Below are 20,649 nucleotides of genomic sequence, written 5' to 3'. Positions count from 1 at the left end.
ACGCTGTATCGATAGGCACGCCCCTGATTCCATATCGGCCAATCAGACGACTTCTACGAATTAATTCAAGTTGTCATTTATTTGTACCAAAACACAGTACAGAATTCATACATACATTTAAATTTACATAGTAAATGTGATAGGGTAGAAAAACATACTTTAAAATGTTCATAACATGAAGAGAAGATATATAATGGCAGATTGATTACAAAGACAATACCTAGGATCCCTTTTGAGTTCTTTAGTTACATCAAAATGAGACATTGTCTGTAAAACACACTGGATTACATGTACTTTCTTAAAATAAAGGACTGAATGTCAGTGGCCGGCACTAACAGACTGGAGGAATGACTAGTCCCAAACTGACTAGCCTCATGGCTCATATGTCTCATATAAAATATTGATATCCATCATATGCATTAGGGATCATTCAATCTTTTTAACAAGCAATGATAGCACCACAATTGATAGCACCATGACTCTTTTGTAAATGTGACTTCATAATGTAACAGCAAATGGTAGGTCTGCCTTAAAAATGAATGTCCCTCCCTCCTAAAAAGCTGTCACCTAACAATGATATGGGTCACAATATTTTGCAATGTACTGGTAGTGCACTGTAGATGGCAGGCACTCTCCTCTCAACTCTTACCACTGACAGTGCTCTTCTCATCCAGCTTGGATGCATTGTACACCCCCCCACCCCCACCCCCACCCCACACAGACACCTGTACCCCACCCTCCAAACCCCTTAAGTGCAGCAATCATAAACATGACACAGTGGTATAAATGAAAGCAAAGTTAGACTACATTGTTTTAAAAACATTTGTTAAATTGTTTAAACAAAATAAGTCAGATAGCCTAGGTGATTACTCAAGTAGTGGATGTGGGAAGCACTCCTTTTCAAAGTATTCTAGCTGGGCCTTGATCCCAGCCGTTAACATCGTGCAAAAATAAATATGAGTTTAGCTGCACATGATGTCTCAACTCTGAAGGAAAGATTTATTTGCTTTTCCTGAGAAGAAAAAAAAGATCTATTCAATATTATGATGATGCTGATGATGAGTAAACCAGTAAACCAAAAGCATACAGAACAGTATCTGAGGAAGATCTGGTCTTAGTTGAGATCTCCACAGAACTGGAACCCAAAGTTTTCACTTCGTAAATAACCAGCTCATTCACATCTGGATGAAGAGGAGGAATCATTTCCTCATCTGAAGTGGAATTAATATGTCTTTTGAAGATGCACTCTTGTTCCAAAAATGATTCAATACCTGCCAGTCCTTTAAGATTGGACATCCAATGTTATCTTGGTTCTCCACACTAGTAAAAGACTCACCAATAATATTCATGATTTTCTACATCCAAAAAAGTCCATGCCAACATAACGAGGGTAGCCTTCAAGTGAGTTCATCTCCACAGGATCAAATTTCCAGTATTGCCTTCCTCTGATAAAATGGGCATAACCTGTGAATAGAACACATCATTCAGTTCAACAATATAATCCATAGAGGTTTTACAGTTGCATTCTAAATCACCTACAGCAACCACCCAGCACCATGTTGGGAGATTACCGGTAAAATACCGTGGAAATTGTATAATCTAGGGCTCTATAGTATAAATTCTACAGGGTTCTATGGGGTTCTGTAGTATAAATTCTATAAGGCTCTATAGTATAGATTATATAGGGTTCTATAGTATAAATTATATAGGGTTCTATAGTATAAAGCCAATTTCTGGGCATGCCATAACAAAATATGATTTTAAAGGATTTTCAGCGGTATTAGCATTTATGCACAAGTTTATGTGCATAAATATGTAGCCAGAGTCAGATTGAACGTAGCCAAAACCTTCATAGGCACAAGGAAAAAATCATGAGGTGTTCGATAACTTTATATTTATACTATTAATACATATCTACATCTACATTCATACTTGTGAATATACATATCAATAGACTATAGATACATATATCCATTCCTTCAGAACCATACATACTTATTTATTTAACCCAACTGTACAATTTAACCTACTCCCCCAGCATCCCTTTTCCTTTCATATGTTTGTTGTATTTTGTATTTAGATACTGTATACAGTATAACGCATTGTTTCTTTTATATTTTTACCTCTATATTGCTTAATGTGTGCACAATCTATAGGAGCTAATGGAATGACTAAGAATAATAAAATGAAGAAATATAGAAGAAACAAAGACATTAGGCCAAGTCACTCCTTGAGGTGATTTGTTGTTGCATCTTGCTATCGTTAGGCAAAATATGTTTTCATAATCATTGGGTACCCCTGAGGGAGCATGCACACACATTTGTCCTCCATTCTTATTACAGTCAAAAATATTTTGTATTTAACAGGTTTCTTAGGCCCATACATCCAGCATTTGTCCGCAAACTATCACAGATTGGTACCCCTCCCACACAGACTGACATGACCTGGATCACAATCAACACATAACGTAAAATATGTTAAATGTAAAGTTCAAACTTTTTTTACCCACCACTGACGAGTTGAAACGTCTCAAGCATTGCTTGGCATAAAGTCTATGCATTGAAGTTGGAGCATCTAACTTTGCAGGATATCATGTCTAAACATACTTCAATTTAGAAATGATTATGACTGCCCTCATATGACATGACTGCCCTCATAAACGGCTATGATGCGCATAATGTTTTGGCATTGGAGCAGCTTGGATTCACACTGTTGACTCTTCTCTCCCACCCATGTCTGTCAGTCCCCCACTGTCAAGTAGCCTACATTTTGCTTTGTGCATAAAAAAATATTCTTGGTGTTTCTGTAAAAGTATAGCCTGTTATACTCAGGAGCCTGTCTACTTTCGAAATCCACTGAGTTCAGAGCTTGAGGTCTTTAGCAGCTCTTCTGATGCTCGTTCATAGACCCTGTAAAATGCATTGAGCATATCCTTATCGTGGCATCCATTTCTGGAATTTTCATGTCAAGGTAAACAACTTCATGGACAAATTATGAAAATTCTTATATTTAAAACCAAACAATAAATATGCTGGGCCTAGATATGCTGGCTCTATAGATACATCTAAACTAGAAAAGCCAACTCCACTTACACCTTCAACAACTGTACATGCTGACGACATGCATCGTGGGTGATGACAGCTTCACTGTGCACTTTTTCACAATTTAATTCCATGCTTTATGTAGACTATGGTTCATAATAATTATGAAAATAGTTGTAATGTTGTTATCAATATGATGAGACAGAGATGGATTAAGCCTATGTAGGGGACTGCAGCTGGCAAATGCATACCTGTTTGTGAAATTCTAATAGCCTTTAGGAATTTTAACAACATCAGAATGCTTAAAATGGTAAGAAAAAGAGTGCCAGAGTGACTGAGCTTCATGGTTGCCCTCCCACTGGCGTTTATAATGCTAAACTTGCTTGTCTTCCAGCGGAGGTCTTCCAACATGTCTGCACAAACTCATGTGATAAGCCTCTATAGTCTTATCAAACATTTCAGTGTTGGACAATCTTTGCTTGTGAGATCTGCTTTGTGCTCTTCAAACAATAACTGCTTATATGCAATTCACACATGTTGTGTCTATGATTGAAGACAGCACTGTCTCATTAAAATTGTTTTAAGATATTAGACTTAAAGTATATTGTGTGTCATACTAGTAACTTTGATGCAACGAGCATGTGACATAGGGCATATGAGAGCCCTCTCTCGAACAAAACCTTCTGGCAAACTTGATCTTATTTACCGTATTTGTCCTGGAAAGCTGCATCCACATCACTGGGGATGCCATCCCATTCCTGCATGCTGCGAGGGTAGATGGAGTCCACGCGTCTCTCCTGGGAGCTGAATCTCCAATAGCTTCCTGACCTGAAGAAGTAGGTGTTGTAGCTGCTGTCCTGGCCCCAGCGCAGAGCGGCTTGGATGTGGGACAGAGAGAGGCCCAGGCCCTGGACAGACTCCGGCCCGGTGACTTGTCTCTCTCCATCAAACACCCAGTAGTTCTCACCTGGGCCCAGGGAAACAGACAGTATGACACAACAGATTCACCTGCTCAGGACTTTCAGGTATTGACATGCTGTTTATGAAATAGTTCATAGATCCTCAGCTCTCGATTAATTAGTTCTTTTAATTTAATCTGTCGTTTTGGGAGATCAAGTGTTGCAGGTAACTTAAAGGACCATTCCATTCTCAGTGTAATTTAATCTGTCTGCCTACTGTCTTATCTGACTACTGTCTGTCTGCCAGCTGTCTATCTGCCTATACATTCAGCTTGGGGGTCCTATACTTGTAAGAAATCGCAAGCCACAGCACAGCAAGCCATTATCTCTGTCACTTACCTTGAAAGAACCAGATATTCCCTGACTGGTCTTCAAAGGCAGCATCAATGCTCTCTGGAATCCCCCTCCAATGCCGGGATGCCAGCGCAGGGTAACCCCTTTCCAGACGCCCTTCCCGAATCCGCCACACATAGCGTGACTTGAAGAAGAACAGCTCTCCGCGGATCATAGACACTGCATCAAAGTCTGTCTGGCAAGCGTCAGGCTGGAAAATAGTTAGATCAGCACAGTCAGATGTATCAATTCTGATATCAATTAGCTTATATTATATTATTTATAATGTTAAATTATTATATTATTAATTACGCTTATAGTGAAAATACTGTATGTTGCCTTGTCAGTTGTGTCATTTGTCTGTATCAATCTGCCCCACTGCAATCACCCTTACATTGAGATCAGAGACACTCACAGTGCTACTTATGATCTCATTGGTCTCAGTGTGGACTTGGGGTGGGGGAGCAGGTGGGGGCGGGACATGTGGACGAGGGCCATACAGGTATTGGATCCCCCGCTTGTCATCCTCACTGAGCTGCAAGGGATAGGAGAAACTGTAGAAGGCAGACATCACTGCGCCTCGCTCCTGGGAGTGCTGCAGGCCCAGGACATGTCCGAACTCATGGGCAGCCACCTGGAGGAGGTCTGTGCCTACAGGGGATCAGGAAGAAGGTCACCCCTCAGAGCACCCATGACCACAGAACTGGTGAGCTCCTGTGCTAATTTCACTTACAGCTGTGAACTTTCACCTCTTAACGTTCCTGACCACACAAACACCCACCCATGTTATTGCCCAGCGTCCATGACTCGTCATAGTCGAAGTGGATATCCCCCTCCCTGTGGGTTTTGGGGAAGAAGGCATGGGCCAGAATGCCTCCAGGGCCGTCAAAAGGAAGGTTATCTCCATGCCAGTACCTGGATGTTCATATTGGGAGAGTGTTAATCGACAGAGTCTCAAAGTCTTTATTGTATATTTGTGTATACTAAACACACATCCGTACCTGGTGAAGTCGATGACGATGTCAGCCTTCCCACTGCGGACCTCAGTGAAGGTGAGAGGAGTGACCTCACTCCACACTCTTAACGCTTCCTGTAAGACACGCCGCACCTTGTCTTCACTCATCTGCCAGGGGAAGCGCACGATCCTGAGAGAGATATTCTCCATATCATATATGCAGATATCAGATTATGAACCACCCACGTGCAAACACACAAACAAGATCAGAGTCTGCACAGGAACTTCAGGGACCACCGGCATTGCAATGTCTCTCTCTCATCTGATATACGGTAAAAACCATAAAATATTCAGACGTATGCCATTACCTACAGCCTCGGGCTCTGCAAGATAACAGTGTATCCTGGTGCTGCTTCCCTGTCACTTGGGACAGATATCTCTGGTATCAAACCACCCATCGTGATTATCAAATAAATACAGACTGCTCATCATAAACATGTCACAAATTCAAATTAGGGAACTGAGATTTATAGCCAGTTATGGAGTTATGTATACATATTCTAATCTATACAGAGCTTCAATAACAAAGGAATATTATATCAAGAGCTTAATTAACTATATGGAATAATGTACCACACATTCTGAGTTCCATATGTCTCTTCATTCTCAACAGAGGATAACGCTGACCAAAGACAGAGAGACAAATACCTTGGTTGGCCTTTCCCCATACTGTACAAGGGCCCCTGCTGTGGCACTGCCTTATAGCTGACTACATGCCTATGCTAAGCCACAGTGGTTTATTGCTTAAATCTAATATAACAGGAAAGTCCATAGCTCCCCTCTCAATGCTGCTGTGCCACAGTGAGTGGATTCAGAGCAGACACAGACAGAGAGGAAGGCAGCAGACTAGCCCCAGACACTCCATGCTGTGTCTCGCAAGGAGGTAAACTAATAACATTACAGGTTGCTCCATTTTAGAGAGACAATTTGTTTTTGTTTTTCAGGCCAAAATCTCATGAGATGAGAGTGCACCTCCCCCTGCCCTGTAACACGCCCTGCAGGGCTCAGTATGCGACATAATCACCAAAACAGGAGAATGTTTGCTCATGATGGATAGAGAGGAGTGTTTTCGAGGACCTACTGCACCATTACAATCTATCTCAAATATGCCCCAAAACATGTCACATATGCCTCTTCCCAAGTTCAGAGAAAGTCCAGGTTCACCTATAATTACAGACACTACAACATAGCTCTTCAGATAATTATCTCCTTACTTGTAGGTGAGATCATTCCTCTCCAAGCGGCCCCCATACAAGACAAAGCGTTTCTGCCGGTGTCGCCCCCTGGTAAGGACCTCACTCTGGGTGGGGAAGTCTGGAACGCCACAGCGGGGAGGGTTCCAGGCCTGAGAGCTGTTGGCGGGCAGATCTGCTGCTACAGGGTGTTCTCTCACTAGAGATACGTCTTTGACAGAGTCCTGGGCGTGGGCCACTCTCCCGTGCCTCTTCAGCTCAGAGAAATCAGAGGTCTGGTGCCAATCCTTAGAAACAGGTGGTTTGTGAGCAACATTCAACATACATTAAAACGTGCTTATCAAAATGTTTCATTTGCCAAGAAATAATTATCAAGTTTCTCCACCAGGATGAGCACAATGGAATTAGGACATAGTCTCGTGATTCGCCTGATTCGTGAGTCTAGGACAAACATAACTGTATTCGAAGTACTGTACCGGTATATGAGCTGCAGCATTATCTTTCTTTCGACTTAAACCATTTATTATGCCATTTGAGACGTCAACGGGGGGGATTCTCTAGGCCTAGCGAGTAAACAGGGCTGTATCTCAGAGGGTTGTCACTTGTTTGTTGACTTGGAGTAGGCACTGAGCTTACCATACCGTGTCAGTGTCATTATCTTTAGGAGCTCTTACAGTAAATACACCCCTGCAGAAGTCTGAGGAAATGGCCCTCCTCATTACCTCCAGGGTTAATTACAGAGACACACTCTCAAATGTGCTGCACACTGGTGCCTGTTTGAGGCGGTGGACTTCAAGGTCTCTAACTGCTCTGTGGCTTTGCAATCTGGGAAAGCTTTGGGGTGTTTTCTTACCGTTGTTAAATCACTTACATTTCCTCTTCCACTAGCACTACATACTGTACTGCATATGACGTCCGTCCAAGATATCATGTACAGTGTACGTATGCACATGAGAATAAGGCTTCTTCTACACTAAGATTTGTGTAAGGATTTGGTCATTGTGTTAAGGGACTGTGTGGTTGAGGTGACCCTCGCTCCCTCAGCCCTGCTCTGTGAGGCTGAACTGGTATGGTGTTGTAGGATAACGGGAACAATGCCCAGCAGGATTCATGGAATGTGCTCCAGAGACCTCAGTATGAGAAGGCCTTACTGTGAGTTATGTACCCCTAATCATGGGAGGAATACTACAGAGACCTCTTCTCTTGCATTTCAGTCTGAAGAGGCTACTGATCCAATTCAGAAATGTGGCATCTACCCAACAGCCAAGGAAAGGGAGTAGTGTGTATTTTTCTTTTGATGCTGTGAAACATGACCAATCCTTTGCAGCAGGAGCAGGCTTTTAAAGGGAAATGAGCAGACTGCAGTTAGGTTGTGGACCTTTCTGACCCCTGGGGGGGCACAGCTACGCTTCATAGATTCTCCACAGAGGAAAGGCCAAAGTTTAAGGTTATGCCTGACCCAACTGCATTACAGTATATTACCTAAAGGGGCTAAGCCATGACCTTGTGAAAGACAGCAAATATATTTAAACACATTCCTAATGCAGTATGTGCTCTGTTGAGATATCTATTGCATTGTGCGTAAATGTGTTCACACATGCAGAAAATTCAGTTGAGTTCAGGGCAGGACAGAGACTGACAGGTTAAGAAGCAATACTCTGACATGACCAAACTAGATGGCAGTGCTATTGAAGTAATTGTTTCTCCCAACAGTATTGGACACGTTTCTGCACTGCAGCCGACTTGCTTGCATGTCCTCACATAATACCAAGGCAGACAGAGGAAATCCTCTAAGAAGACTGTAGCACAATTTTTCAGTCCCGGGAGACTTGGCCCGTCGTCTTCTGCTGACTGTGCAGAACAGAGGCCACTGATGAGGTACAAACCACCTCTGGGCCATTTGGGGTGCTTCGTTATTGTGTGAGAGTGTATGAGGGAGGGGAGGGGGGGGGGTCAATTACATGTGTGGACACATCTAGCTTCTGGTTACAGTGATGACAAGATCTGTGAGCCACAGAGGAGGGGATCTGACAGGGGTATTCAAAAAGCAGACATAACGTGTCTATACAAGGTGCCTTGGAAAGGTTTCCCCATCTATACCAAACCCCTGGACTTAATAAAACAGGGGTGCTCTTTCTCGGGTCACTCCCTGGTAGTCTAGCAAGAACTCATAGATTCATACAGTGCTACTACAACAAAAGTAGAGACTGTGGAAACAGAGTGACTCTGCAAGCATGGAGCGCACAGCATAAAACCACAATGTGGGAAAATAGGCCTGGGATGTTACAGTAAGTGAATGTTTATATAAGATGTCAGATAATGTCTTGATTACCATTGTGTAATACTGTATTTTCCAGTTCCTGAGTAAATAGAAAGAGTGGTAAGAACATTTAGCTGATGGTTTGTTTGTCACAATATCTGATCTGCTATTGTAAATGCCTCGGTATCCAGCTCCTTATCCTGTTACTCCAATATATCATCCACTATCAGCAGCGCCAGGTGATGGGAGATGATCTAACCCTTCTGGGTGCTTACTTATCTTATGGCAAACATCACTCTTCCTCTGAGACCTCAGGCTTACATATTCTCTGTCTGCGGAGTTCAGAATCTGGAGGGCGGATGCCGCCGTCACCTTGTATGACCATAGTGACCCTCAGAATCCTCTGAGTCCTTCCTCCTGAAGTCTGAATAACTGTTCAAACAAACAGCATCCATTCATACACCCCCAGTGATGTGCAGCTGATGGAAGCTATGGGAACTGAGGGCTCTCTGATGTCACCTTTGCTCTCACACTTTTTCGGCACTGGATTTTGCCAGAGGACATAGAACTAGTAGGGGAAACAGGAAGGAGATGCAAGGGACATGGATTTTATTCACAAAGGGGGTATCCAAACAGTGAGCCCATCATGTTCCCTCCATTTTCCCTGAGAGAGCAAACAGGCACTTTGTCCTGACCCAGATGCCACAGACAGAGCAACGTGCCTGTGCTTGTATAATCACTCACTCTTTTGTCAACAATGGGGAACAAATTGACAAAACTACAGATTAGACTTTCCAGCCCGGTCACCAAGAATTTGTTTTGTTTTTGTGCCATTGCAGGTGCAAATCATTTTGATAGCAAGTGAAAAGAAGATCCAAACAACTTTTGATTAATTTAAAGTCAGATGTGCAGTATTTGGCACCAACTATAAGAGTAAGGCCTCCAGACAGAATGACATGCGTGAGTAGTTGCAAATGGTTAGAAAACTAATGTCAATTAAGGGTGTGCTACCCTCCTCATTCAGTTTTGTGGACAAATGTTTTAATTGATCTGGTATTACTGTGGCCTGCCCTGGGCACACAATAACTCAATGACTTCTAATGTACACCATCGTAATTAAGCTACTCTTTGTGTCATTTTGCAACAATGAACTTGAGATCTTATAAGAAATCAATTAGGCTGTTATGTATCTGAAATTAATGCACTGACATTCTTGATGATCAACTGACAAGGCTGCGGCCAATTAAAACTTTTTAAACCTTGCACATGGTACAATAGAATAGTATTAGGCCACTTTAGATTATCAACACTAGAAGTCAAGATTCGAGAATGCGGGCAAAGGAATCCGGATCTGATATTTTTCGCGCCTTGAGTGAGTTTAGTGCGAGGAAATGTGATGTGAGGAATAGAGATGAGAAAACTTCAAATGCATGCAGAGGCTGTAAAGATAATTCCGAACGGCAGCTTACCGACACGAACTGCAGAAGAAGCTACAGAAATATCGGACTGTCCTACAGGTGAACGGAAATGAACAGTGTGTCTCGAGATCACATTTAGGTTGCCTATTTGTATGCATTAAGGTCTACAACAAGTGTTCCTTCACTTTATGACTGATGCTAAAGTTTTCACGTAGGCCTACTCTAACAGAGATACAACACAATAAATTAGACTAAACATCTGAGAGAGACATCAAAAATGCATATTTTCTCCACTTACCGGTGCAGCTTTATACTTGCTCGTTCCGCGCATTGGCAAACAATGCATGCTTCGCAGGCATTGCAGCGTGAAAGCACAGGATAGAAGGACAGAAGTCCGCATCATCACCATCATCATGTGGATCTGTGGACAGCTTGGATGGGAAAGCCACACCGTGTCGAGGCTCCTGTCCTACTGGAGCCGCGGAGTGACGGGCAGCACAGCGTCTAGAGTGCTCTTATAGGTTCTGATTTCTTTGTTCTCTTTTTCTTCACATACACTTTTTTATAGCCTGGAGTGATAATACCACTTGCTACCACGTGACACTTAACCCGTTATGTGCTGCGCACTTGAACATGGATTCAAAACATATGACGTGAGGATATGAAAGATCTGACTTCGCGAAATTCTTGGATATTTCTGTGAATGTCTCAAAAACTGTATACATCCTTGTCCCCAGAAGATGGGAGCCCATATCATTGATAATGCTTTTAGGGAACAGTTCCACCTATATTAAAAGAAACCCCTCTCTATTAGCCTAAGTCACTCTTTGATAATGGGAATCAGAACATGCTTCAACAGCGCTATCCTATCTAATAACTGTAAGCCAAGTTTGATTCCAGTCAAAGTCCATTTTACTGTAAGACCTATTGCAAGCCACAGACCACAGTGGGCCTGTTATCAAAAAAGGGTGTGTGTGTGTGTGTGTGTGTGTGTGTGTGTGTGTGTGTGTGTGTGTGAGAGAGAGAGAGAGAGAGAGAGAGAGAGAGAGTGAGAGAGAGAGTGAGAGAGAGAGAGTGAGAGAGAGAGAGAGAGAGGGGGGGGGGGGGTGCCTGTGAGGGTGAGGGTGTGCACAAGAGAGAGAATTAGAGGGGGGAAAAGTGAATGTTTTACCATTGCTCTGAAGAGACGCATATACAGCATAATTACTAAGAATCCCTTCTTTGAATTCCCCCACATACTTACACCAAAATAGGAAGTGCCCTGTCAGACACAGAGCTATAGGGCAAACTGGACTAGACAGATTGATGTTTGTAGCCTACACATGCTTTTCGGACTGACCCCAGTGGTGCACTGAAGTAGTCTAACAATACTGTGTTTGTTGAATCCCTTGGTTCATAATCCAACTGTCCTTTTGGTATCTGAATGTACAGTCTCCTACTGCATATACAAGCCATCTTGACCTGAATGTGCATGCATATACAAGACATCTTGAACATCAGTGGCTAAATGTATATACCATGTTGGGCTCATAACATTACAACATCACCGGATTGTTGTTGCTCTTCTTGTTCTTAGACTTTGGTCCCCAAGCATTCCTCAATACTCATGTTGGAGCTGACTGATTTCCTTTGTTGTGTGGTAATGATTTAGTATTTGTCTCTAAACTGTGCAACATGACTCTCCAGTGAGATCATTCCCTGGGTGGTGGGTTCAGAGAAGGCTGTTAAAACTTGGCCACATTAGACCTCACCATCTCCGTCTGTCTCAAATAGCACACCCAGCATGATGCCTTTAGAAGCCTGGGTTTCCTTTTTCAAGAAGGCTTCTCTGTTTCATATCACCTTTGAACTTGAGGAAAATCAGTACCTGAACAGATAAGAACCATTTCAAAGCATGGTGTTTGAGTTGCAATATTATAGTTAATTTCGATAATAGTATACTTTACATACAAATACATTGTCAATTAGATGTAATTATAGGCATAAATAGGGAGTATCGTTTTTTTCTTTATTACAGTGCCAGTAAGAAGTGAGTTACTGACTCGAAGCATGACTGCTACAGTATCAACTTCCTAAAAGTAAAATATTTCATTTTCTCAGTTATGGGTTCATGTCAGCCTCACTTTTCAAAACAAAGACCAGACCACATGTCAACTAAATATAAACCAGACCCTGGGTGTAAAAGCAACCAGTCACCAACTACCTCATCTCATTGGCTGGAATGACGGCCAAGAAACATGGCCCCAGAGGGAACCATTAGCTCCCTTTCTCTCCTTTAGCGTGACCTAGCCTGACCCCTAGTGGGCCGCACCACAACAAAGAGCTGAGGCAAATTTAGTTGGGTCTCTTACCAAGTAACTATCTGTACAGAGAAAAGAGATCAAACCAGAATAGAGGTATGGTAGCAATTTTGTTTTCATTGTGTTGTAATATATTGCTTTTGTGGCCAGTTAATTGCCTCACCAATTCTACTTCTGACATATGTCAATGACTTTCAAAACAGAAAAGAACTTGATGTTGTATCTTTAGAGAATTTCCATCACGTGGTATGGTTTATTTGACAGATCTCTCCTCAAATCATCACCTTTTAGAAAACAGCCCATTTACCACAAGCCAACTTAAATTGGGATTAAATTGAGTTATAGTTAAGGTTTTGATATTGCTGCACAGATATATGTTGAAATGTTCATATTCTCTTGTGCAATAAATAGCATATCTTGCAATATCTGTTCACTGCCTTCCAAGTGGAGGTGAGGGAGTTTGTATTGACTTACTTGACTAGACCCAGATCTGTTGTCAGGGACAGAGTGAGAAAATCTGGACTTTACCCATGTCACCTGCCCTGCCCTTTAAACATACGTTTTTTATATAGGCTACTTACAACACGTAGCCAAGGCTATATTTCTGAACTTCCTAAATTTATACTTTAAGGGGGATTTAATTCATTAGCATTTTACAAAAAACAAAAGTAGGCTAGTCTACGCATCTAAAGTTTGGACAGCATAACTCCTCAAAAAGTTGTTGCAATAGATATGAAAGTGACAACCAGATGTATAGTAGTAAGTAATAGTATCGTACTAAGCAGTTATGCTACTCAGTCATTGTATGAGAATCTTGAGAATTTCAACAATATTTACAAAATGTTGGATCCATTGTTTAAATGATCAGACCACTCAACCACAACACTACTCTCAGATTGAAATGTTGCAATCACTTAAACTCATTCAGGGGCACAGCTGGAACATAAAGTGTAGCAGTTGCAGTGAAGAAATTGGGAACATGTTTGTCTGGTCAGATATATAATATAGTATCGTCTCCTCCTCCTCCAAGACAATGCCGTTGGAACTGTTCCTTGATCTGCATTCTCAGCCATGTCGTTCTGTCTTTATTTTTGCAAAGAAAAACGGCATTCCGTTTGATTTCAAGTTTGTCGATCTTGCCTCAGATATTGCGATAGAAGGATATGACTGACTTTGAAGTTTAAACAAGGCATTCTATTTCCATTGTCTACGTTTATAGGCCTAGATAATTCACTATGAGTGATAATAGGCTAATGCATGGTAACCCCATCAGATGAGTGCATGAATTTACTTTTGCAATTACTTTAGATTAGACCATTAGACGTTTTATGATTGTTGAAACGTAATAATGTACTGTATAGCAAAGTTTGAACTTACATAACATGACACTTCTGTTCAAGAGGTTAGGTGTCATTGTGGATCAAATATTGACCTACTAACAGTAGACTTCAAGGGGCACCTGAAAACCTCTGTTCAGGCAGGTGTTTGAGCCCTGCTGATGATGTCATATCTGTAGGTCCTGCTGTGTCTTTGTTTTATTGTATTAATAGGGGCCTTTGAAATTGGCCACTCTTTGTATACTTTTTTGTTTTACTGTGTTGTATGTTATTTATTTTACTATGCACTTTTTGTTACCTGCACCTTATGTGAAGCACTCTGTGCATTCGTGCTGAGAGGGGTGCTATACAAATAAACATTTACTTACTTACTTACTTACTATTTGGGCCATATATATTTTAACATATAATGTTTGGATAAATAGCCTTACACATTTTAAATATGCAACAGGAGACACGCAGTCATGTGAGCCCATGGGTCAAAGGTTTTATGGTTCAGGGTGGGGGCTGTCCCTGTCTAACCTCTGTCCCGTTTGTGTAGCCTGACCTCCCTGGCTTGTTATTAATCCATAGAATATGTGCAAATAACATTATGTAAAGAATTAGTATTAGGCAATTATTAATATCTGTGAAGTTATTTTATTAGTGGACTATTATAAAAGATTCTGAAGTACATTATTGATATAGCAGAGGTTTTCAAAAGGTGCCCACATCACTTCCTTTCAGGCAATGGTTCGGGAGGCGGAGGGGGTGGGGCATTGTTTGTCAAATCTGCAGCAGAACTTGTTCAGGTCGTTGGCCAAGCGTGGGTTATCAGTGGACGTGTTCCCCTCTAAGAACTGATGTTGTAGTTTCTCAGCAGGATAAACAATGCTTTTCAGATAAACTCAACGGGGCGGCTGTGGCTCAGTGGTAGAGCGTGTCGTCCAATGATGATAGGGTCGGCGGTTCAAATTGCTCCCAATGAGTAGGCTAGCACCTTGCATGGAAGCTGCCGCCATTGGTGTGTGAATGAGAGGCCATTGTAAAGCGGTTTGGATAAACAACATCAGGTCTCAGAGGGGAACACATCCTCTGTCTGGAAAGGGCAGAGATAGATCATCAACTACAAACCGAAATTCCCCCAGTCCACTGACGACCCACACCTGGCCAACGACCTGAACAAGTTCTACGGCAGATTTGACAAACAGAGTTTATGGTGTTTTTGAGGGATTTTGTCTGTGCACCTATGGATCCATTGAGTGTGTTAGTGGCGACGGGCTATATCTCGACAGTGCACCGCTTGACGAAACTTTGATATCGGCCGTTGTATATGATCGTAAATAACCTTATAACATGACTTATAATGCTAAATTCCGAACCTGTCCTTTAAGAAACATTGTTAATGTGCAAACGTTTCTCTCTCAGGCTGACACTGAAAGACTAATGCATGCTTTCATCACAAGCAGGCTGGACTACAGCAATGCTCTACTGCCTGGCCTAGCAAAGAAGGCTCTCTCTAAACTACAAATGATACAGACTGCTGCAGCATGAGTCCTCACTAAGACTAGACAGAGGGCACACATCACACCAGTCTTAAAATCACTACACTGGTTACCTGTCAGTTTTAGAATAGACTTCAAAATTATGTTATTAGTCTTTAAATCTCTCCACAGTCACATGCCTGAATACATTTCAGACATGCTTGTTAGGTACATGCCCAACAGACCCCTCAGGTCCTCAAGTACTGAACTCCTAACAGTTCCAAAAGCCAGGACCAAAAGACATGGAGAGGCAGCTTTTAGTTTCTATGCCCCCCAACCTCTGGAACACCTTGCCAGAGAACTTAAGAAGGGCTGAAACTGTGCATATTTTTTTAGCAAGATCTTAAGACTTACCATCACTAGCCAGGACCTAGAGACACAGAAAGGCAACCTCCTTGTCCTGCACAACTCCAGGACCCTGAAGCGGGCCAGGAAGATTGCGGCCGACCCCTCCCACCCTGGCCATAATCTCTTCGTGCCACTCCCAGAGGAGGCTGCGGTCCATCAGGACCATGTCTGCACGCCACAGAGGCAGCTTCTTCCCCACGGCCATCAGTCTCTTCAACAAGGCTTGTGTCCCCCTCTAACTTCCCCCCACCCTACCACGGACCCCACCACCCTTGAGAAACACCGTCGATAGACACTTGCACATGACTGGAATGTATGTATAGGACGCACTGCACTCACGTCACACACACATCACACCGCACACTACACACACTCACTTACACATTACACTCTGCATACTCCCTGTATAGGCTATACACTGACTGCATTACTTTTTGTGTATGGTTCTTTTTCTTAGCTTATCTGCTCTGCTCTCTGTAAAGCGCATTGTGGGGGAGCAGCACATAGCTCAAGAGGTAGAATGGCCGGCTGGGGATCGCAAGACAATCGAACCCCAAAATTGCTTGTGTGCGGCACTGTGGCACAGTACAAAGACATATTACCAAACAGGCCTACTGGGCCCAGGCCCAGGGGCCCAAGAGCTCATGGGGGCCTTTCTTGTTGCATAGTCAAAGGGCTTAGTCATTCATTCATTGTGATATTTCTCAAATTATCCTGAAATTGTATTGTGTCTCATAGGGCAAATTCAAAAAGACGATAAATGAAATTAGTGTGGGGGGCTTTACCTGTCTGTGCCCAGGGGCCCATCATTTCATAATCCGTCTATGGCACAGTACCTAGTACTGTTGCCTCACAGCAAGAAGGTCTCCGGTCCTTTCTGTGCGGAGTTTGCATGTTCTCCCCGTGTTCCCAAGGGGTTCCCCTGTAAAAAGAAGCCAATATTAAAAACATGCAGAAGAACAGATCGCTAGCGCTGTCCGTCCGGGCGAAGACGGACAGGAGCACTTGGTTGGCCCCCGGGCACGTCCCCCGCACACTGCCTACTGTCTGCTTCCGGCAGGCCCTAACCCCATATGGGGGCAGGACTACGGAATGGGAGAAGAGCAGAGAAAAATGTCATCTGTGCACAAAAAAACACTGTGTGACAGTTAAAGTTGTTTGTTGGTTGTTATTCTACTTTTTGCATTAGAATTTTGTGCTCGCCCTTTGGTCCCACAGCCCAATGGTCCCACAGCCTTAGTAAGTCTTAGTAATGTGGGACCATTTGGCCTAATTTTGAGGGGAAAAAGTCTTAGTAATGTGGGACCAATGGGCTGTGGGACCATTGGGCCTAATTTTGAAAAATAAAAGTCTTAGTGATGTGGGACCAATGTGCTGTGGGACCATTGGGCTGTGGGAACATAGAGCTGACCCCGTCCAAGGCCGCGTTTCCCGATAAAGAACCTTCTTAAGGAACCCTTCTTAAGCAACCCTTTGTATGGGAGTTAAGAAGAAGTACTTTGGAGTTAAGTGCAACTCGTTTGGGAAACCGGGCCAATGTTGTCTCAATGTTATGCACCAAGACCGAAAGCAAATCCCTTGTACGTTGAAAAACTGCAAAGCAATAAACAGATTGTGATTCTGAATTCATAAGGGGGATGTAATTATTTAGCCTAGGCTATTAAAAAAAATCCAAAGTAGGCTACTCATATAAAGTAGCCTAGGCTTAGTTTTTGGATAGCAACTACTCATAAAGTTGTTGCAATAAATATGAAAGTGACAACCAGATCACTCAATTATTTAGCAATTGTAATTATATGTGCATGCTACTCCCACGAGAATTGATAATTTCTACAAGATTTACAAAACGTTGAAACGATCAGCACTCAACCACAACAATAATCTCACATTCAAATGTCGCAATCACTTAAACTCATTCTGCTTTAAGGGGAGGGGCACAGCTGGAACATAAAGTGTAGGTTGCAGTGAAAGGATTGGGAACACATTATCGTCTCCTCCGCCTCCAAGACAATGCCGTTGGAACTGTACCTTGATCTATACTCTCAGCCATGTCGTTCTGTCTTTATTTTTGCAAAGAAAAACGGCATTCCGTTTGATTTCAAGTTTGTCGAGCTTGCCTCAGGTATTGCGAAAGAAGCATGACTTTGAAGTTTAAACAAGGCATACTATTTCTATTGTATACTTCATAGGCCTAGATAATTCATTATGAGTTATAATAATGCATTGTAAACCCATCAGTTGGGTGCATGAATTTACTTTTGCAATCACTGAATATGTTTTATGATTGTTGAAACGTCTGGGTAATAATCTACTAGCAAACTTTGAACTTACATAACATGACACTTCTGCTCAAGAGCGTAGGTGTCATTGTGGATCAAATATATGCCTATGAACAGTATTTGGGACAGATATTTCATCATATAATGTTTGGATAAGTAGCCTAACGCATTTCAAATATGCAAGTCACCTCGACTTCCTTATTGTGCATGGAGGATGTCCTCGTTGAAGAAAAGTGTGACGGTAATTTTCTAAACCTTTTATCTTTACCATTTGAACGTGTTAATTTCAGGCCAGCAATATGGGGAAGACTTTGGCAAGATCAGTGTGGTGAGAAAGGTCCCTGTCTTGAAGGATGGAGACTTCAATCTTACAGAGAGGTAGGCCTACAAGACAGCAGAGCACTGTTTCACATCGCCAGGGTTATGTTTTCGGTTTCATGTAGGCTATGCGGTTTCCTTTGTGTTTTAGTGTTGCCATCTTGAAGTACATGACAGGGAAATTTAAAACCCCAGACCACTGGTATCCAGCTGATCTGCAGAAGCGAGCCCGCGTTGATGAGTTCCTCTCCTGGCAACACGCAGCCTTGCGAGCCCATGGGTCAAAGGTTTTCTGGTTCAGGGTGAGGGCTGTCCCTGTCTAACCTCTGTCCCGTTTGTGTAGCCTGACTTCATTGGCTTGTTATTGATCCATAGAATATTTGCTAATAACATTATGTAACGAATTAGTAGTAAGGCAATTATTCATATCTGTGAAGTTATTTTATTAATGGATTGTTTTAAACGATTCTGAAGTACATATGGTTGATATAGCAGAGGTTTTCAAGAGGTTCACATCACTTCCTTTCAGGCAATGATTCCCATAATGACTGGTTCAGAAGTACCCAAGGAGAAGATGGACTCCGCCATGGAGGACCTGACAGGGAGCCTGAAGATCTTTGAGGAGAAGTTCCTTCAGGACCAACCTTTCATCATTGGAGAACAGATTTCACTGGCAGACATTGTGGCCATAGTGGAGGTCATGCAGGTAAAGTTACTGAACTGTTTTATATACTGTATGTAAATAAATAAATAAATAAATATCCTTCTCAATGTCTATCCCCTGTACCTTCCCTAAGGCTGGTTTTCTTGTGTGTGTATGTTTTTCAGCCGGTTGCCACTGGCCTGGATGTGTTTGAGAGCAGGCCCACTCTCAGTGCCTGGAGAGACAGAGTCAAGAAGGAGATTGGCGAAGCTCTTTTTGACGAAGCTCACAAGATCATCATGAATGTGGACAACCTGCCCCAGACCTTTGAGAACAATGGCATGCTTGAATTTCTCAAGCCAAAGATTCAGAAGATGTTCAACTGACTGATGATGGGAATGATACCAGACTCACAGACAAGACATCTTGAACATCACTGGTCAAATGTCATCTTTTCATAATAAGATTGTGGCTTATTGGTACAAGCAGTGCATTTTCTCTTAATAAATCTGATGCAACCAGAAATAAAATCTAATGAAAGTGACTGCTTTATTTTCCCAGATGAGAAAAAAATGCACAAGATGGTATTACATTTTTGTCATCAAACACAATGAGTCAAACAACAACACTTAGATAAGGTGTAGAAAAGAGTGCAAGATAAATGTAAAATATATATTCCACTCAATCACAGTGATAATAAATGGAACCAGCTAGAAATTCAGTCAGTGAAAACCATCACAAACTCATAAAGACTAATTTAATGCTATAAGCTCAGTCATATGGCTCCTGTTTCTCCACTTCTTTCATCCAAACATTTGCCTGATGCTCTTTAACAACAGATTCGAGCACAGAGTTTCTCCCTCAGATACTTATTGCAGATGGTCAACAGAACTGCACATGCAACACAATAAAAGGAATAAGCCAGACGCAAGAAGTCTGGTTTTCGTTCATAGACTAACACTGCTTGGCTTGGTGTATTTCCCTATTCAAATCAATGTCAATGTATATTTCAAGTTTTGCGATTATCCCCCTGCTTGAATGGCAATGTCATGGCATTCCCAATGCAAATGTTGCAGAGACACGATGGGGAGCCTTCAGAGTTCCGTAGGACTTGCGCTGAATAACGTGTACAGCTGTCTCCACTGGACAAGTGTTTAGGTTGGAATTCATGCTTGTGTATAGATGTCTATGTCTATGTCATTACATATGTTCATGTAGATGTTGTGGTCACAGTGCAGTCTCACAGCACTGAGTAGTTTAAGCATTCTATCCTTTAGTGCCATCTACAGTGTAAATAGTTATAGGCTACGTCTCCCTGAAACGCCATCCGTTAGGTTAGGCTACTAATTAGGCTACTTATAAGGATAATTTACGGTGGGGAAAAAATCACATAAATATTGTAAGCTAGTTGCATAATATATTAATTTATATAGGCCTATTGTGTGTAATCACAAATCAACACTCCCACACGATCACAAGCTGTTAATTAGTTAGACTAACTGCTCGATGTGTTTCAACCTAGTCGCAGGTCCTCTGCTTTAATCTTTTTGAGTGAGAATCGATTAAAATTCCAAAATAATGAGATGTAGGCCTCCATTTGAAATTGCGCATGAATTAACAAAGGTCACTTTGTTCCTCTTTTGACTGGGTGAAATCTGTGGGCTGGTAACAAGTGGACATAA

General features: G+C 42.2%; 2 protein-coding genes across 4 annotated transcripts; one reads left to right on the top strand and one right to left on the bottom strand.

Moving 5' to 3' along the window:
- Positions 1-90: 90 nt before the first annotated feature.
- Positions 91-10,770, bottom strand: mmp11a (matrix metallopeptidase 11a). Its single transcript, XM_084456906.1, has 9 exons — positions 10,518-10,770; positions 6,563-6,828; positions 5,335-5,478; positions 5,115-5,248; positions 4,749-4,984; positions 4,340-4,544; positions 3,748-4,008; positions 1,337-1,464; positions 91-1,012 (listed from the first exon to the last, which is right to left on the bottom strand). The coding sequence occupies exons 1-8, from the start codon at positions 10,632-10,634 to the stop codon at positions 1,346-1,348; spliced, it is 1,482 nt and encodes a 493-aa protein (XP_084313032.1). The 5' UTR covers positions 10,635-10,770; the 3' UTR covers positions 91-1,012; positions 1,337-1,345.
- On the top strand, positions 9,588-19,493 carry gstt1a (glutathione S-transferase theta 1a). Of its 3 annotated transcripts, none has more exons than XM_084456909.1 (5): positions 9,588-9,761; positions 18,297-18,384; positions 18,476-18,626; positions 18,854-19,030; positions 19,153-19,493. In XM_084456909.1, exons 1-5 carry the CDS (start codon positions 9,758-9,760, stop codon positions 19,351-19,353), a joined length of 621 nt encoding a protein of 206 aa, XP_084313035.1. In that variant the 5' UTR covers positions 9,588-9,757; the 3' UTR covers positions 19,354-19,493. The 3 variants fall into 3 exon arrangements, with proteins under 3 accessions (XP_084313035.1, XP_084313034.1, XP_084313033.1); XM_084456908.1 differs by lacking the exon at positions 9,588-9,761 and adding an exon at positions 13,531-13,664; XM_084456907.1 differs by lacking the exon at positions 9,588-9,761 and adding an exon at positions 17,660-17,849.
- Positions 19,494-20,649: the final 1,156 nt, after the last annotated feature.

The sequence above is a fragment of the Borostomias antarcticus genome (assembly GCF_949987555.1).
Source record: "Borostomias antarcticus genome assembly, chromosome: 23".
Classification (NCBI taxonomy): Eukaryota; Metazoa; Chordata; class Actinopteri; order Stomiiformes; family Stomiidae; genus Borostomias; species Borostomias antarcticus.
Note: the sequence above shows the minus strand (reverse complement) of the source record. Positions and strands in the feature narration are given on the sequence as shown.

Excerpts from the sequence above, each read along its gene's own strand:
- gstt1a (XM_084456908.1), top strand. The coding sequence starts at position 13,553 with ATGCCGTTGGAACTGTTCCTTGATCTGCATTCTCAGCCATGTCGTTCT. Across the intron at positions 18,385-18,475 it reads GACTTCAATCTTACAGAGAG|TGTTGCCATCTTGAAGTACA; the intron begins GTAGGCCTACAA and ends TTTGTGTTTTAG. Across the intron at positions 18,627-18,853 it reads CAAAGGTTTTCTGGTTCAGG|GCAATGATTCCCATAATGAC; the intron begins GTGAGGGCTGTC and ends ACTTCCTTTCAG.
- mmp11a (XM_084456906.1), bottom strand. The coding sequence starts at position 10,634 with ATGATGATGGTGATGATGCGGACTTCTGTCCTTCTATCCTGTGCTTTC. Across the intron at positions 5,249-5,334 it reads ATCGTCATCGACTTCACCAG|GTACTGGCATGGAGATAACC; the intron begins GTACGGATGTGT and ends ATGAACATCCAG. Across the intron at positions 4,985-5,114 it reads GACGCTGGGCAATAACATGG|GCACAGACCTCCTCCAGGTG; the intron begins GTGGGTGTTTGT and ends GATCCCCTGTAG.